General features: G+C 49.2%; 2 protein-coding genes across 6 annotated transcripts in view; one reads left to right on the top strand and one right to left on the bottom strand.

The window, feature by feature from the left end:
* Positions 1-173: 173 nt before the first annotated feature.
* On the bottom strand, positions 174-14,877 carry LOC125173285 (proline-rich proteoglycan 2-like). The gene is made up of 5 exons (XM_047872212.1): positions 14,872-14,877; positions 14,441-14,830; positions 13,595-13,606; positions 13,325-13,495; positions 174-671 (listed from the first exon to the last, which is right to left on the bottom strand). Exons 1-4 carry the CDS (start codon positions 14,875-14,877, stop codon positions 13,394-13,396), a joined length of 510 nt encoding a protein of 169 aa, XP_047728168.1. The 3' UTR covers positions 174-671; positions 13,325-13,393.
* The window catches only part of AGFG1 (ArfGAP with FG repeats 1), a 75,399-nt gene continuing 74,841 nt past the window's right edge, over positions 14,766-15,323 (top strand). For 4 of the 5 annotated variants that reach the window (XM_047869931.1, XM_047869930.1, XM_047869929.1 and 1 more), the window contains exon 1: positions 14,766-15,042. In XM_047869931.1, coding sequence (XP_047725887.1) covers positions 14,876-15,042 — 167 coding nt within the window. In that variant the 5' untranslated portion in view covers positions 14,766-14,875. The remainder of the gene's footprint in view (positions 15,043-15,323) is intronic. The other variant, XM_047869932.1, reaches the window with a different exon arrangement.

Below are 15,323 nucleotides of genomic sequence, written 5' to 3'. Positions count from 1 at the left end.
CTTATCTTTTGTGAGTCATGGTTTCTTCCACTGAAAAGAAAAGTAGTAACACCGACTTTTCGAAAACAAATTAAGACCGTACACACGAAGTATCGATCGAACCCAGTCCCTGACACGTGTAGGCACTCAGTAAACGGTACCTTTCCGAGGGGATGAGAAAAACACCAACCCAGTATTCAAGGCTTCAAATTAATAAACAAGAACCAAGAACCATTCCATCAGTTGAAACCAACAAACAAAAATCTAGTAGGCTTCACGTAAGATCGAAATCTGGCCCGAGGCTTCAAGGATAGATGCGTTTCTTCATTTGAAGATAACGGTGGCAATGGGTAATGCGTGCCTCCATTGTTGGGAGCGCTTTACGTGTGCTGTCTCATTTAATACGCGCCAGGCACGGTCAGTATTCTCATCCACTTTGCAAATGAGAAGGTTGAGGCACAGAGAGTTGAGGTGGCTGACCCAAAGTCCCATACTCAGTTGGGGAAAACGAGGCCTAAGGGGCCTGGTTCCTCAACTTCATTCAGCACACACCGTTGGCACAGAACAGGTCAGGGGGCAGGTGGGAGGTCAGAGGGCTGTAAGAGGGAAGTAAGAGGCAGGGCGCAGGAAACGTTACAGGACCAGAGAGGGTGAATGGAGAACTCAGGATCTTCCTCTCCTGGGAAGAAGCCCCGTAAAGAGGAGAAAGAGGCACGGTCAGAAAGAAATGGTGTGTGATGAAAAAACTTAGGGATGAAAGGGCCAGAGGGACAAGGGTTGGCACAGTGGCCACAGAAAGGTCTCAGAGAATGGCCTGGCATTGAGCCTGTTGACACCTGCTGACTTTGAAGGCAGCAAGAAGGAGTCCTCCAGGTTTTTCAGATCCAGGCCAGACTTAAACACAGGGCCTGGGTTTTCTTAGGAGGCTATCTTGGCTAAGAAACCAGGGTTACCCCCTTCTCTGTCCATGAAATACTGCTAACCTTGGATTTACACCAGAGATTCACCTAAAAAGCTTTCTTTAGTCACCTCTCGTCAAGTCTTAGCAATTACGTGTACTTTTTTAAAAGGTTAGGCTTGCAATTTTGTTAGGCCCGCACAGTAGGATGCCGTTGGGTTCGTGCTGAAGTAGTCATGTTGGCATCTAGATTGTGAAAAGTACTTCGGCAAAGTACATTGAAGGAAACAAGGAAGGCCCGTCAAACTTTAAAACCCAAACTGCTACAAAAATGTACATTTTCCTTAAGAAGCATAAAATCTCTGAGTAAATCTAGTTTGTAACGCGATTTTGTGTGAGATTACCCCCCCCCCCCCAAATTCAGAGCTTTATGGACACGTTCTCATTGGGTCTCGAGTGTCAGGCTTTATTTTAAATAGAATCATGATGTCTTTATATGCCCCAATATTGCTGGCATATAGATTCAAGGTTGCTTCCTCCGCAGAAGTTAATTGGATGGGACGGTGGTTATTCACTGGTAATCCATTACCCAGCCTTAGTGTTACCCTTGGGCCTGGCATTTCATTAACAGTCCAGAGAGCATGTCTCACTAAGGCTTTTTGGCTCATCACATGAGCTCACCTCTGCAAACTTAGAGACACTGAAAGGTAGTTCGCATAAATTATTCCATCATTCAACCACAAAAGCAGGTTTCTTCGGGCAAAATATTTATGACTTTTAAGTCACTTCCTTGTATGCACATTTCTGCTTCCCATCCAATGAAGCCAAACCTGATGTTCTGTTAGAGTGATCTAGGCAACACTTTGTTTTTTGCCCCAAAGACCCAAAGATCGGCTGGGAACATCTTTGGTTAAAATAAATAAATAAATAAATAAATAAATAAATAATAATAATACTGTAAAAATGACTTTCTGGAAATTGTATGTTTTTCCTCCTATCAAGATATGTAAATACCACCAGTGAATAATATGCGAAAGACAGTAATAAACGCCATCATTTGCATTCAGCCTTTCTACCATGTTGATTTTTCCCTCTGTTTCCTTACTTCAACAACTGGTGGGGATGTTTTTGCAACTAATCAATACTCATCCCAGAACAAAGGCCTTATTCACTCATTTGTTTATTCATTCAACCCTTTATGCATCAAATATATATATATATACATGTATGCGCATAAATATATTTAAAGTTTATTTATTTATTTTGAAAGAGAGAGACAGAGAGCAGGGGAGGGCTCGAGAGAGGGAGAGACAAAATCCCAAGCAGGCTCTGTGCAGTCAGTGAAGAGCCTGAGGCGGGGCTCGAACTCAAAACTCACAAATTGTGAGATCATGACCTGAGATGAGATTAAGAGTCAGATGCTGGGGCGTCTGGGTGGCTCACTCGGTTAAGCGTCCGACTTCTGCTCAGGTCACGAACTCGCGGTTCGTGAGTTTGAGCCCTGCATCAGGCTCTGTGCCAACAGCTCAGAGCCTGGAACCTGCTTTGGATTCTGTGTCTCCCTGTCTCTCTGTTTCTCTCTCTCTCTCTCTCTCTCTCTCTCTCTCTCTCTCAAAAATAAACATGAAAAACACCCAGGTGCTCCTATGCATCAAATATTAATTGAGAACTTCTTAAGTGCCTAGCACTGTTTAGGGCACTTGAAATACATTCGTGAAAAAGAAAATTAGTAAAAAAGATGCCCGCCCTCTTGGAGCGTACATTCTCATGGGAGATCGTTGCGTAGTAAACAGTAAACAGAGTAGTAAGAAGTGCTCTGGGAAAAGTAAAATTAAAAATAAAAACAAAAAGGAGAGGAGGGAGGGGAGGGCTAATGCGGATGGTGTGCAGGTTAAACTGGGCTATCAGGAGAGGCCCCGTAGAGAAGCGTGGGAGACGGGCAAGCAGTATCCAGTCTAAAGCAGAGTGAGGGCCCCAGGGAGGAGCCTGGTGTCTTTCTGATGTAGGCAAGAAGGTCAGAGAGGCTGGGGCAGAGAAGACAGAGAGGAGAGGAGGAACCTTGGGGACAGGAGGACAGAGCTGGGAATGGGGGGCAGGCAATATGGGATTTTGAGTGGCAAGGGGATATGATCTGGCTTAAAGCTTAAAAAGACCCCTCTAGCATTTGGTTGAAAATGGACAGTGGACGAAGGTGAACATAGAAGCAGGAAGACCAAACCATTTGTTAAACAGAAATCCCAACAGATAGCATGAAAACCTCTTCGATTTGCATCTTTGATTTGATTTTAAACCAGATTTTGAACTAGAAGGCAAAAGACACAGCACCCCTTCCGGCTCGGCCCCTCTCTTGCCCACCCGTCTCTTAAAGGAAAACGTGGCCGCCCTCCTCAACACGGGCTGCAGAGTTCCTAGCACGTGGCTTCTTCCACTGTGGCAGAGCACGACATTTAGGCTAACTTGGTAGCTCCCTTCGGGGGCAGTACAGTTATGCCACAGAAGACAAATCATCAGTCAAGGGGCACTCAGGCAAACATAGGGTTGGAAAGTTCCAGAAATAGTTCTGGAATGCTTGGTGATGCAAGCAAAGAACAGAACCAAGAAGGGTAGGGGGGGCCTCCCTGGGCTGTACGGTCAACATTATCTAAGCTGTTAGTGGGTTAGACTGCTGGTTTTCTTTGATATTTCGAGTGGCAAGACGTAAAATACCATACCGTTCCTTACTCTGTCATTGCCTTTGAATTTCGTGAGGCAACTTAGACTTGTGTCAGTCTATTTTTTTCTTTTTATTTATTTTAAAAATAATTTATTCTTTTTAGTAATTTCTACACCCAACGTGGGACTCATGACCCTGAATTCAAGAGTTGTATGATCTTCCGACTGAGCCAGCCAGGAACCCCTATTTTTTAAAATATCTAACATTAGGGATGTAATCCAGATTGCGGGGGGGATCATTGTTACAAAAGAAGGTATCAAAAATTAAGACACAAGACTTAGGAGCAATAATGACGTTGGACGTGAAACTTCTGAAGAACTGTCTTCGTAACCTACGTAAACATAAGGAAGTCAGCAAGAATTCTTAGGGCTCTCTTCACTGTTTCACATGACTGAGAATGTAGGAGCACAGCTATTAGAAGAAGTCCCAGGAGAGATCACTGCCCTAGAAAGGGAGGTCTCTGGGCCTCTGCTGAACTGAGTAAAGCCATCAGGAAGTTTAAATGGGACCACAGGGAAATATCTACTCCCGAGGGACGGGAAACCGTGTTGGAAGGTCATTTAGCCATAGAATGGCAAATAGGTTGCAGACCTCATTGCCTCCTGGGAGTAACGTCTGGAGTGCTGAGTTGTGAAGGATTCTGAGGCCACCCCTGGTATTGATTTGGACACGGTACCGCGTGGACCAACGATGCCTGCCCCAGGCAAAGGGAGTGGGAATGGTGTACATGGACCACGTGTTTATCATTCCTGACTCACTGGTCCTCTTGCCTTCATATTTGTCTACACTTTAATCATCTTTGGGGCGCCTTGGTGGCCCAGTCAGTTAAGCATCCCACTCTTGATTTTGGCCTGGGTTGTGATCTCAAGACTCATGGGGATTGAGCCCCTTGTCAGGCTCCACACGGGGCGTGGAGCCTTCTTGGGCTTCTCTCTCTCCCTCCCTCTGCCCCTCTCCTGCTCATGCGCTCTCTCTCTCTCTCTCTCTCTCTCTCCAAAAATAAATAAATAAATATGAAAAAATTGAAAAGAATAAATCAGCTTAGAAAGATGAGGTGCTATTCTATTTTTAAGAGGTTTGCAGAGGACATTATATAAACTTCTTTCAGAAATGGAAATGCAGAGATTGTTACTTAAAATAAATTCTCCTCGCGTTATCCAGGCTTTTGTTGCTCTGATGTCAAGTTCTTTTCCTTTGTTTTGGCCTTGGTGGACAGTGGAAAAGTGCCCTGTCCTGGGAACCCACCGTGGTGTCCCGGTCTCCACGTGCACCTTTGGTGGAGACCTTGGACTCTCCCGCTGCTCTAACCATCGGCCACCTTCAGTCCAGGGTTTCCCTTCTCTCGGTGCCCTCTTTCCCACCTTTGTCACCCCTGCTGGCAAACTGGGGTCTTCAGACTGAGACAGAGAGAGCCTCAGGGAGATGGCATGTCATGGAGAATCTGCACTCTTTGACTGGCTCTGCCCACAGATCCCTTTCAGGCCTTTTTTGCTTTATCTCTCAGAGGCTGCTCTTCCCCGTCTATAAAACAAGGCAGATTTCAACCTAGGCACAAGGACCAACCTGAGATTATATGTTCGGTGCACAGTTCGGGGATGGCGTCTTCTATCAGATTCTCAAAAGGAACTGTCACTCCCACATTGTTAAGAGTCACATGCATAGGCAATTTCTAACATTCTTTCCATCTGAAACTTGGCATGTGAAAATCCCTTTTCCTGTATGGATCACTGTGTTTCATGCTCACAGCTGCAGGATGGGGCAAAGCATTCTCCCATTTCTTACAGAGAATGGACCCATCTTAATACTAAAGGACCTATATTAATCAAATTTGCAGAAAATGACTAAGGTAGACCAAAAATGTAGCCTGTGTGAGAAAGAGGAACTAACGTTGTTAAAATGACCCTGACAGCCCATAAGTTATGAAAAAGGACACATTGTTCTAGAGGATTCCAGTGTCTTCTAAAGGTCGTCAACCAGAGGCAACGTTCACGGGAGACAGGAGATGGTCCTTGAAGGACCCGGCAAGAGGCAGCGGCCGCCGATCCTCTCCTGGCCGTGGTCCGGGGGAACTTTGGTTTTACTGACTGTGTTTGTTTTTAGGGCTGTTAGTTTCACACACTAGGTAGCTGAAAACAACTGGAATTTATTCGCTCACAGTTCTAGAGGCTTGGAGCCCAAAATCAAGGTGTCAGCAGGGCCACGCCCCCTCCGCAGGCTCTAGGGAAGGATCCTTTCTTGCTTCGTGCAGTTTCTGGCCGTCCTGACAGAATCACTCTGATCTCTGCCTCCTCTGTCACATGGCCTCCTCCCTGTGCGTCTTCGTGTGTCCTCTCGTCTTCTTATAAGGGCACCAGTCACTGGCTTTAGGGTCCACTCTAAATCAGGATGATTTCATCTTGACCTCCTCAACTAATCGCATCTTCTTAGACCCTACTTCTAAATAGGATCACGCCTGAGGTTCCAGGTGCATGGAGGATGCGATTTAACCCCCCACGCCAGCATTGTTGGAAATTTTTCTACAAACTGAGCTTGTACTCGTGGGGTACTTAGGATAGAAAAAACCAAAATGAAACAACAACAAAAAAGAGTGCATATGTATACACACACACAAGATATTTGCTCTCTTACTCTGGCTGAATTGCAAGTGAGGTGGTTGATGGGAAGAGAGGAGAATAGAATAATAATAATACCTAACACTTGTAGAGTGCTTACTATTGGCCAGATACTGTTTTAAGTGCTTTTGCATATTATATCACTTAATCTTCATAGCGATCTTGTACAGCGGGGGAGCGTATCATTCCCAATTTACAGGTGGGAAAACTGAGGCACAGAAAAGTTAAGTTACTTGCTCAAGCTCCAGGGGAAAATCCAGGATTGGAACCCAGAAAGTCTGACTCGGAAACTGTGCTTACAACTGCCCCCCTGTACTGTTTCTTCGTGTGTGCAAGGCACACATAGGAAATGTAGGTCTGATTCAAGAAGCTCCTCACCACTTCCTAAACACATGCAGACACACATACTCTCCCTCCCCCTCCAAAGAGAACAGTAATAAATGAGCATGTAGCTTCTCTGGTTAGATGTGTTTGCAGCATTTAAACTGCAGAATCCATTGAACCAGGGGCAGTCAGACACATACTCGGGACAGATGAAAGCTAGTATGGACTGGGTAAAATACAGCTATTCCTGCACATCACCGATGGCCTGGCAGGTTCCTCAGACCGCAGGTGGTTTCAACCAACCAGAATGTGACATCGCACTGGTCAAACAGTAGCCACACATCCAGGGCAGGGTTCACTTTTAGCAGCTTCTAGCAAATTGCTGCTACTCTGCACTTGTGGTCGACCTGGTGCCTCAGGAGCCAACACACACAGAGGGAAGAAAAGGGGAGTCGGTAGGCCTATTTAAAATAAGAATGACTGCAGTGCTTATATAAATGCCAGGTGCTGTGCGGAGTATCTCGCCTCCTGCAATCCTTACCACAACCTTCTGAATCATCCATAGCCCCAGGGCTGGGACGGTGACTAATAATAAAGTGGTAGGTTATCCTGATGATAAAAATGGCTATGGGCTTGTTCCTGTAAACTTCCTCCAGGGGCTGTCCCACCTCCAAAGTGGACTCAGCTCTATGGTGCTGTGCACATTCAGTGAGGACAAATCTGTCCGGCAACAATTACCCAAATGAAGACTAAGGGACGTTTTCACTGTCGCCATCGGAGCTCGTGTGTGTGTGGGTGTGGGTGTGTGTGTGTGTGTGTGTGGCTTTTCAGGTAATTTTTCTTATCTAAATAACTTCTTGAGAGGAAACAGGTCCTTCAAGTGTGCAGCCTGGAGCTCTGGGCAAAGGAGGCAGCCTCGGAAAGCAGAAACCTCAGGCTAAACCAGCCCAGTTATGGCCCCTGGGTGCTCGTACCCTCAGAGGCTAAAGCAAGACCAGGAAAGCATACATACAGCCTGACTTCTGCTCTCCTGTGGGATCGTGCTTGGTTGATCAGAGCATCCCACAGACAGTGCAGCGCTGACCGTGGAGGGTATTAAATCATGGGCTCTGGAGGCAAACGCCAAGCTGCAAATCTCAATCTCACTCAGCTCCATCACTCTCCAGCCGTGTGACCTTGGCAAAGTCCTCAACTCGGGAACCTTAGTTTCTTCATCTGTAAAATGGGCACAGGAATAAAACATACCACCAAAGGCTGGTGTGAGGACGAGTGGGGTTACCCTGCAGCATGTGCCCTGCAAGGGGCTTGGGGCTCGGGGCCAGGAAATGTTAGTCATCGTTACTGGGATATCAGCAGCGGAGTTCTGTGCGTTGCTTTCCTTCTCCAGATGAGGTGTGGTGGTGACATGGTTCCACTGGGCTCCGTTCACCTCCTGTTGTATAAGGAGCCATTACCCACCTGCCAGCATTAGGTGAGAAAAAGAAAAGGAAGGGGAGTCTTTGCAGAGCCCCACCTTTTTTTGTTTAAGCTTATTCATTTATTATTTCTGAGAGAGAGGGAGAGAAAGAGAGTGAGTGGGGGAGGGGCAGAGAGACAGGGAGACACAGAATCCGAAACAGGCTCCAGGGTCCGAGCTGTCAGCACAGAGCCCGATGTGGGGTTCGAACTCACGGACCGCGAGATCATGACCTGAGCCGAAGTCGGGCGTTTAACCGACTGAGCCCCCAGGCGCCCCCAGCAAGACCCACTTTTAAAAATGTCTGCGTCTGACCCCTTCAAAACAGAGGGCGGATGGGGAGGGTCTATCTTCCTTTTCTGTAAGTCCCACAGGCCTTGCTGGTATTTCTTTCCTGACAACAAGAGCAGGTTTCTCTCCCCACAGGGGCCCCTTTCTTTCCCCTGAACCAGAAGGGAAGGTCCCCTTTCTCTCCCCAGTAACGGGCAAGAACAACGTCCCATTGACAACGTGAATGGAGCGTTTCTTACCCCGAGACTCTTCCTGCTGCAGAGGCAGGGACCTTTTCTCTCTGGCTTGGCTTCCCAAGACCATGACTCCAGTTCTCTGGAGGCGACCAGGGCAGGGCAGTTCAGGATGTCTGATTCCGGCACGATCCGACCAAGGAAGGGAAACTGCCCAGTTGCCCAGTCTCCACAACAGGCCGTTTTACAGGCACGCCATGACTTCCGATGCGTGCAAGTTCTAGAAATTTCCCTGTGACACCTGCCTCTGGGCCTGCCTGCCCTGACCACCTGGTAACATCCCCTCCTTCCACACCACCTTCCCTTGCCCTGCTTCATTTTCTATCAGAGCGCTTAGCGTCACCCGGTCCATTTCCACGAACATGTTTATGGTTTGTTCTCCCTCCTGTGGGAACACAAGTTCCAGGCGAGTAGGGACTCTGTCTCGTTCATTGCCGAATCCCTAGTGTCCGGCAGAGAGTAGGTGCTCGGTGGATATTTATTGAATGAACGGATGAATGAAGTCCGAAAGGTATTTTTGCGTTCCCTCTCCAATCCAGTAAATGCCTGATAAATGGGTAACTGAAGTCTAGTTGCAATTGTCCTGGGCTTCCAGAACGGCCTGGGCTTGGAGCGGTCAACCACCTGGCATGATCCTTTTATGGCCTGGCAAACTAGAGACGCAGCTTATGACCCGATCCCTGCTCTCTGAGCAGACAGAATTCAGCTGCTGAGACCAAACTCACAAAGGACAGAGTAAAGTGAACCCCAGCAGAAGAGAAGGTCTTCAACAGCTGGGACAGCTGCTGGGGGTGGCGAGGGGGGGCAGGTCTGCCGCCTGTTTATCCTGGCACCTGTAGGGAGGAGGAAGCCAGGTGACTGCCTAGTACTGAGGGACTAGGGTCCTTCGGCTGTCTAGTTTCTCGCTGCTCTCTGCAGTCTACCCAGAAACCACACCAATGTTTCCAGGAAGTATGCACTATGTGTCGTCTATAGGTTCCAACGCCCCGCCTGCCGTCTTCTTTTTCTCTCTCACTGCTTCTTGCAAATTAAAAAGTGAATCAGAAAGCAATGTTAAAAATAATCAAACCACAGCTAAAGGAAGGTGCTATCAACAGAAGAAAGGCGGGAAAAAAAACCCGAGGTGAGTATTATTCCGCTGTGCTTTGAACACAGGCCCTGTGATTATTCATTCTGTGAAACCCCTCCGCGGCGGGGACCCAGGGGAATTAATGGGGCCACAATTACTTGCCTTTTGCATTACTTAAACGGGCCATAAAAATTAGCATTGGTTTCTGTGGCCACCAGCTGGAAAAAGTCAAGAGGAGACAAGCTGTCAATAAAAAGGAAAAACCCACTGCTCCAGTTTTCCCAGATTGTAGACGCTCACTGTCATCAGGTAACTCCTCTTATAATGAAAGTCAGCTTGGAGCATCAGGAGGTCCTGAAGGAAAGATAGGAGGACCCTAAGGATGTAGAATCGAGGCTCTCCAGCCCGAAACTGGGTGCCAGAGGGAGGACAAGGAGCTTCTGAAAGGTCAGCTCTCCAAGTTGGGGGCTGGGCAGAGACCTTGGCACTCACCTCGGAGAGGGTTGCTGCCACATCCACGTTTTCAAGGCTCCCCGTAGATTAAAACATGACAAGCCATCAAAATGGGGCCACGAAGACTGTGGTGTGTTTAAAAATAATTATACTTAACAAACCAGGCCTTTTAATACGCAAGCAAACCAAGGAAACAAGATGGCGGTGCTATTCGCAAGGCAAATCCAGGACTCACTCCAAGCAGGAGTTCCGGGTGTGCCGCAGGGGGCCAGGACGGGCATGGGACACGCGTGTGCGTCTGGCAAGAACTTCTTTCTATTCTGTCGCTGGGTCCCCTTGACCCCGGGGCTAATTCAGTTAGAGATTATTGTCAAGTCTAAATCTGGGTTCTTCCTGAATGGGAATCCCTCTCCTCTCCTCACTCAGATGCTCTGGGCCACGAATCCACTGCCTGTTCTCCCACGGTATTTGCCACTGTTTGTCCTGCTTTGTGTCAGGGAGGGCAGTTGAGGGGCCTCCTCTCTGGGTCTCGCTTGCAGGTGCTGAGGGTGGGGTGGCCTGGCTCCTTGAGGCCTCTCCAGGACATTTTCTCTGAGTCACCCTTGGGGATAAGATAGGCTTGAGCCGGTTTTAGGTTCCTCCCCTCCGAGGTCTGATTTCGGAAATTTGCAAGTTCTTTAACAACACTGTGGTAGCTTTGACAGAACTGGAATCATTCCGGGAGCCAACGCAGCAGACAACAATGAACAGAACCCTGAACCCATGGCATAGGATTGAAGGAAGCTTTCTTCTCTGCCTCCTCACTGCTGCGTTGATTTATTCATTCAACCAGTATTTACTGAGTCCCTTCCAAGACCAGGCTCCATAGTCAGGAGGAGTGATTGTGAGGAAACACAGACCTAGCCCCTTCCTGGGTGAAGCTCACCACGTAGTGCGGGTCTAGGGACCCTAATTGAAAATCACAAAGCATTGTAAATAGCCACGGCAACAAGTGCTCTAAAGCAGAGGCATGTGTTACTATGAGCACCTATTACGGGGTCTAGCTTAGTTAGGCAGGACAGGGAAGGATCTCTGAAAACCCAGACATTGAGCTGGATCTGAGGGATGAGAAGGGAAAGAGAAGGAAGTCTCTTTTTGGAAGCAACAGTGCATGTGCAAAGGTCCTGAGGTGGGACAGAAGAGAATATAAGGCCCCGAGAAGGAAGTGGGGCTGGAGCAGTGTGGCAGAGACTTAAGGTGGTTCCCGGGGCACACTGGAGCTGTGGCAGGGTGTGGAGACCTGCAGGAAGGAGGCCCCTTTCAAGGAGCTTCTGGGCCTCCCAGATTTTCTTTCAGCCTTAGAGCAATAGGTCGTCACTGAAAGGTTTTAAGCAGGGGGAGGAGGCTGGGGAGGCCTGAATCGCATTAGCATTTTGAAAAATCACTCTGGCTGCAGCTTTAACATCTCTGAAGGTAATTTCTGCTTCAGAAGCAGGGTCGATATTCAGTTACGGGAAGCAGAAGCTGGTGTGGCGTAGCCCAATCTGGGTTTGAATCCCAGCTTCTTGCTTCATTTCCAGCGTGGCCTTGGGCAGGCCAGCATTTCAGAGCCTCAATTTCCTCAATAAAATGGAGATAATAATACCTCCTTCCGCGTTGTTATGAGGGATAAGGAAATTTAAGTAAATAGTCTGGCCTGACATGCGGCAAACTTCCCTTGGGATCTTTTAAAAGTGGAAACCTGCGTGGATGTGACACAGAATACGAAAAGGCCAAAATTCAGCCCATCATATGGACTTGCAACTTTACTTGGAGAAAATATTTCGGACTTCAACTTCACCTTCCACCCAGATGGATGGTCTGGAAACACCTTCTCCTGCTCCTTTGAACAATGCGATAGCGAAACAACCACTTATTAAACTGTTTGTAGAAAGGTGCTGCAGCCACGCCTGGTGACTCTGACATTTATCGGATAATAAACCATAGAAAGATGAAGCAAGCCATTGGCTGTGGGTTAAGTGCATTTGTTGGTGATGAATAACAGTCTGCTGGGTGTCATATTTGGCCAAAGTGATGCTGGTAAGTAAGCCTCTGTTTTGATCAATCCACGCTTGGGCATTCTGGCGCTCTCATCTCCCAACCAGCCCAGGCCCTGCTGTGATGGCACTCCAGATGACTTTAAGTCAACAGTCTTGGTCGGAAACACTCAAGGGCCAACTTTCAGAGGCTCTTGCCGGCCAGTGATGAGACTACGTGAACACCCAGGATATGAACTATATCAACTGTGCTCCAATTCTCGAGTTGGTAATGACATTGACAAAAATACCAATCGCACACAAAAATATTGATCACCGTTGCAAGGTGATAGGAAACCAATATATTATTTTGAACATCTGTGTATAAAGGACAGGAATCAAACATTGATCCTTTGTGACGTAAACTGTGTCAGATACTAGCTGAAATCTTCCAGCCGACACACGGAGAAGGAATGGCAGAGTTAGATTATCACCACTGTGTAACCCTTAACATATGAATGAATCTAGACATTAATCATCAGTGGCTGCTAACGTCATAAAAAGATAGAAAGGACAGCCCTCCCTCCCTCCCTGCATTATGTGCCTCCTGATGGAAGAACACAAACCCATATATGACCCAATGGCAATGTGGGGATTAAAATAAACTATAAAAATCTTTTTTTTTTAAACATTTATTTATTTTTGAGACAGAGAGAGACAGAGCATGAACGGGGGAGAGTAAGAGAGAGAGAGGGAGACACAGAATTGGAAACAGGCTCCAGGCTCTGAGCTGTCAGCACAGAGCCCGACACGGGGCTTGAACTCAAAAACCACGAGATTATGACCTGAGCTGAAGTCGGACACTTAACCGACCGAGCCACCCAGGCGCCCCTATAAAAATCTTTTAAAAATATCAGTGAGAACCTTGAACATCTGATGGGCTATTGCATGATTTTAAGAAATTATCATTAACTTTTTAGGTGTGCTAATGCTATTGTGGTTAGGTTTAAAAAAAAGAAAGTTGCTATTTTGTTTTTTAGCAACCCCAATTAAAATACGTGCAGATGAATAGTGTATGTCTGGAATTTGCTTCAAAATAACAGGAGGAGAGAATGGGAAGATGAGGGCAGAAAGCACATTAGCCATGAGCTCGTGATTACTGAAGGTGGGCCCCAGACTCATGGGACTTTGATATTTTCCTTAACAGAAAGTTAAAAAAAAATCCATTGACCGATCCAAAATCTGTTGATCACTTTAATATCTAGCTATTATTAACAGTATTATATTAACATGAAGTCTCACCTGTGCGAAGCATCCAGGCACTTTCATGGGAGGTCTGGGGGCTGGTGGGTTCTAGTCTTCTTCTCCCATTCAGGAGCTGAGTGATTTTGGAACTTCAGTTCTCTGGGTCTCTCTGTACTCCTTCAGGAACCGAGGAGCAGGGGTGATTTCTAACATCCTGCGGGCTGTGTGCTTAGAGGGACAAAGAGATTTGGGTCCTACAGTCTGACTGTCTGGGTTGGAATCCCAGTTTCCCAGAACTTTAAAGATGGAAAGAACAATAATGCTTACCCCAAAGGGATCCTGTGAAGATTAAATGAGATACTGAATGCATTCATTCCATGAACTTTGGGCACTTGGCTCCCAGCTCTGGGAAGGCAGGGCGGCGGGGGGGGGGGGGGGGGGGGGGCGGGTGGAGTAGTGAAGAAAAGGCTGGGGCCAGGCTGTTTGGAGCCCAATGGGAGGTCCCAGACGACACCCAGTAAACACTAAAGAAGAAGCAGGACTTCAAACAGCTACAACTATGAAGAAAACCCAACACAGCGATTTCATGGAAGGCTGCTTTCAGGGAGGTGGGTGGCAACATTAAACGGGTAGGTTGGGCTGAGGAAGGTTGCCTGCCTTACAGGCATAAATCAATTGATTACATCTCTCTCGACCACGGTTCCACATTTGGCGATGTCTGAGGATTTTTGGTGGCCGCAACTGGGGGTGGGGTTGAGGGGGCGTTCTGACATCTAATGGATAAAAGGCTAGGGACGCTGTTCAATATTCTCCAATGCAATAAGACCGCCGCCTCACCAAAACATTATCAAATGCAAAATGTGAATAGTGACAAGGCCGAGAAACCCGAATATAGAGCGGACAGCAGGGTAAGGGTCCTGGGTCAGAAGGCAGCTTGCGGTGTCTGGGGTACAAACGGAAAGCCAGCGTGGTGGAGGAAACCAGGATGGGGAGAGAGGCAGGTTGGGGTAGGTGAGGGAGCACCTTTTGGAGCACGGTGAGGAAGTTGGAATTATCCCCAAAGCAGTCGGCAGCCCCTGGGAGAGTTTTGAGCGGGGGAGGAAGTTAACTCAGGTAATAATGCGCTTAGCACATACAAGCTCTCTAATAACTACAGTCCATCGCTACCATCACCTGCGTATCTTTGCTACTTTGCCCCGGCCCAATTCCACGCCTCAGCGCGGCCGCAGTAACTAACTCCTCCTGGCCAGCAGAGGGCGCCGGCCGCCACTTGGCCTCCGGCCGCCCGGGGCGGGCCTCCTCTTGCCGTCCCCCTTCCTCCTCTTTTCCCCTCAGGAGAAGTCGGGAAGGTGGCGGCGGCGGCGGCGGCGACGGCGGTTGTCCCGGCCGGGCCGGTTGGTGTGGCCCGTCAGCCCGCGCTCCGCAGCGTCCGCGCCGCGCCCAGCGCAGTCGAGTCGAACCGAGGCGGCCAGGTCCGGCGCGGGCGGCGCGCGCTGACGGAGGGCGGCGGCCGCGGCCAGGGCGGCCCGTGGGACCGCGGGCCCCCGGCGCAGCGCCGCCCGGCTCCCGCTCCCGGCCCTGCCGGCCTCCTCCCTCGGCGCCGCGGCCATGGCGGCCAGCGCGAAGCGGAAGCAGGAGGAGAAGCACCTGAAGATGCTGCGGGACATGACCGGCCTCCCGCACAACCGAAAGTGCTTCGACTGCGACCAGCGCGGCCCCACCTACGTGAACATGACGGTCGGCTCCTTCGTCTGTACCTCCTGCTCCGGCAGCCTGTGAGTGCCGGGCCGCCGGGCCGCCGGGCGGGGGTGGGCCCTTCCCCGGGGCTGGGGGCGGGGGGAGCGGGGGCGCCGGGCGGCGCGGGAGGCCGGCGGGGGCGCTCGCTTGGGCCGGCGGTTGGGGCGCGGGCTGGCGGGGAGGGGCGCGGGCTGGCGGGGAGGGGCGCGGCGGAGGCCGTGGGGCGGGATGCGCTCGGCCCCGGCCGCCGGGCTGGGGATGCGCGCTTTCGGTTTCTCGGGCCGAGGGTCCCGGCCCGGGGCAGCCTTCGTGGGTGGGG

This window comes from Prionailurus viverrinus, chromosome C1 (assembly GCF_022837055.1).
Source record: "Prionailurus viverrinus isolate Anna chromosome C1, UM_Priviv_1.0, whole genome shotgun sequence".
NCBI classification, from domain to species: Eukaryota; Metazoa; Chordata; class Mammalia; order Carnivora; family Felidae; genus Prionailurus; species Prionailurus viverrinus.
This window is presented reverse-complemented; position numbering and strand designations above follow the sequence as displayed.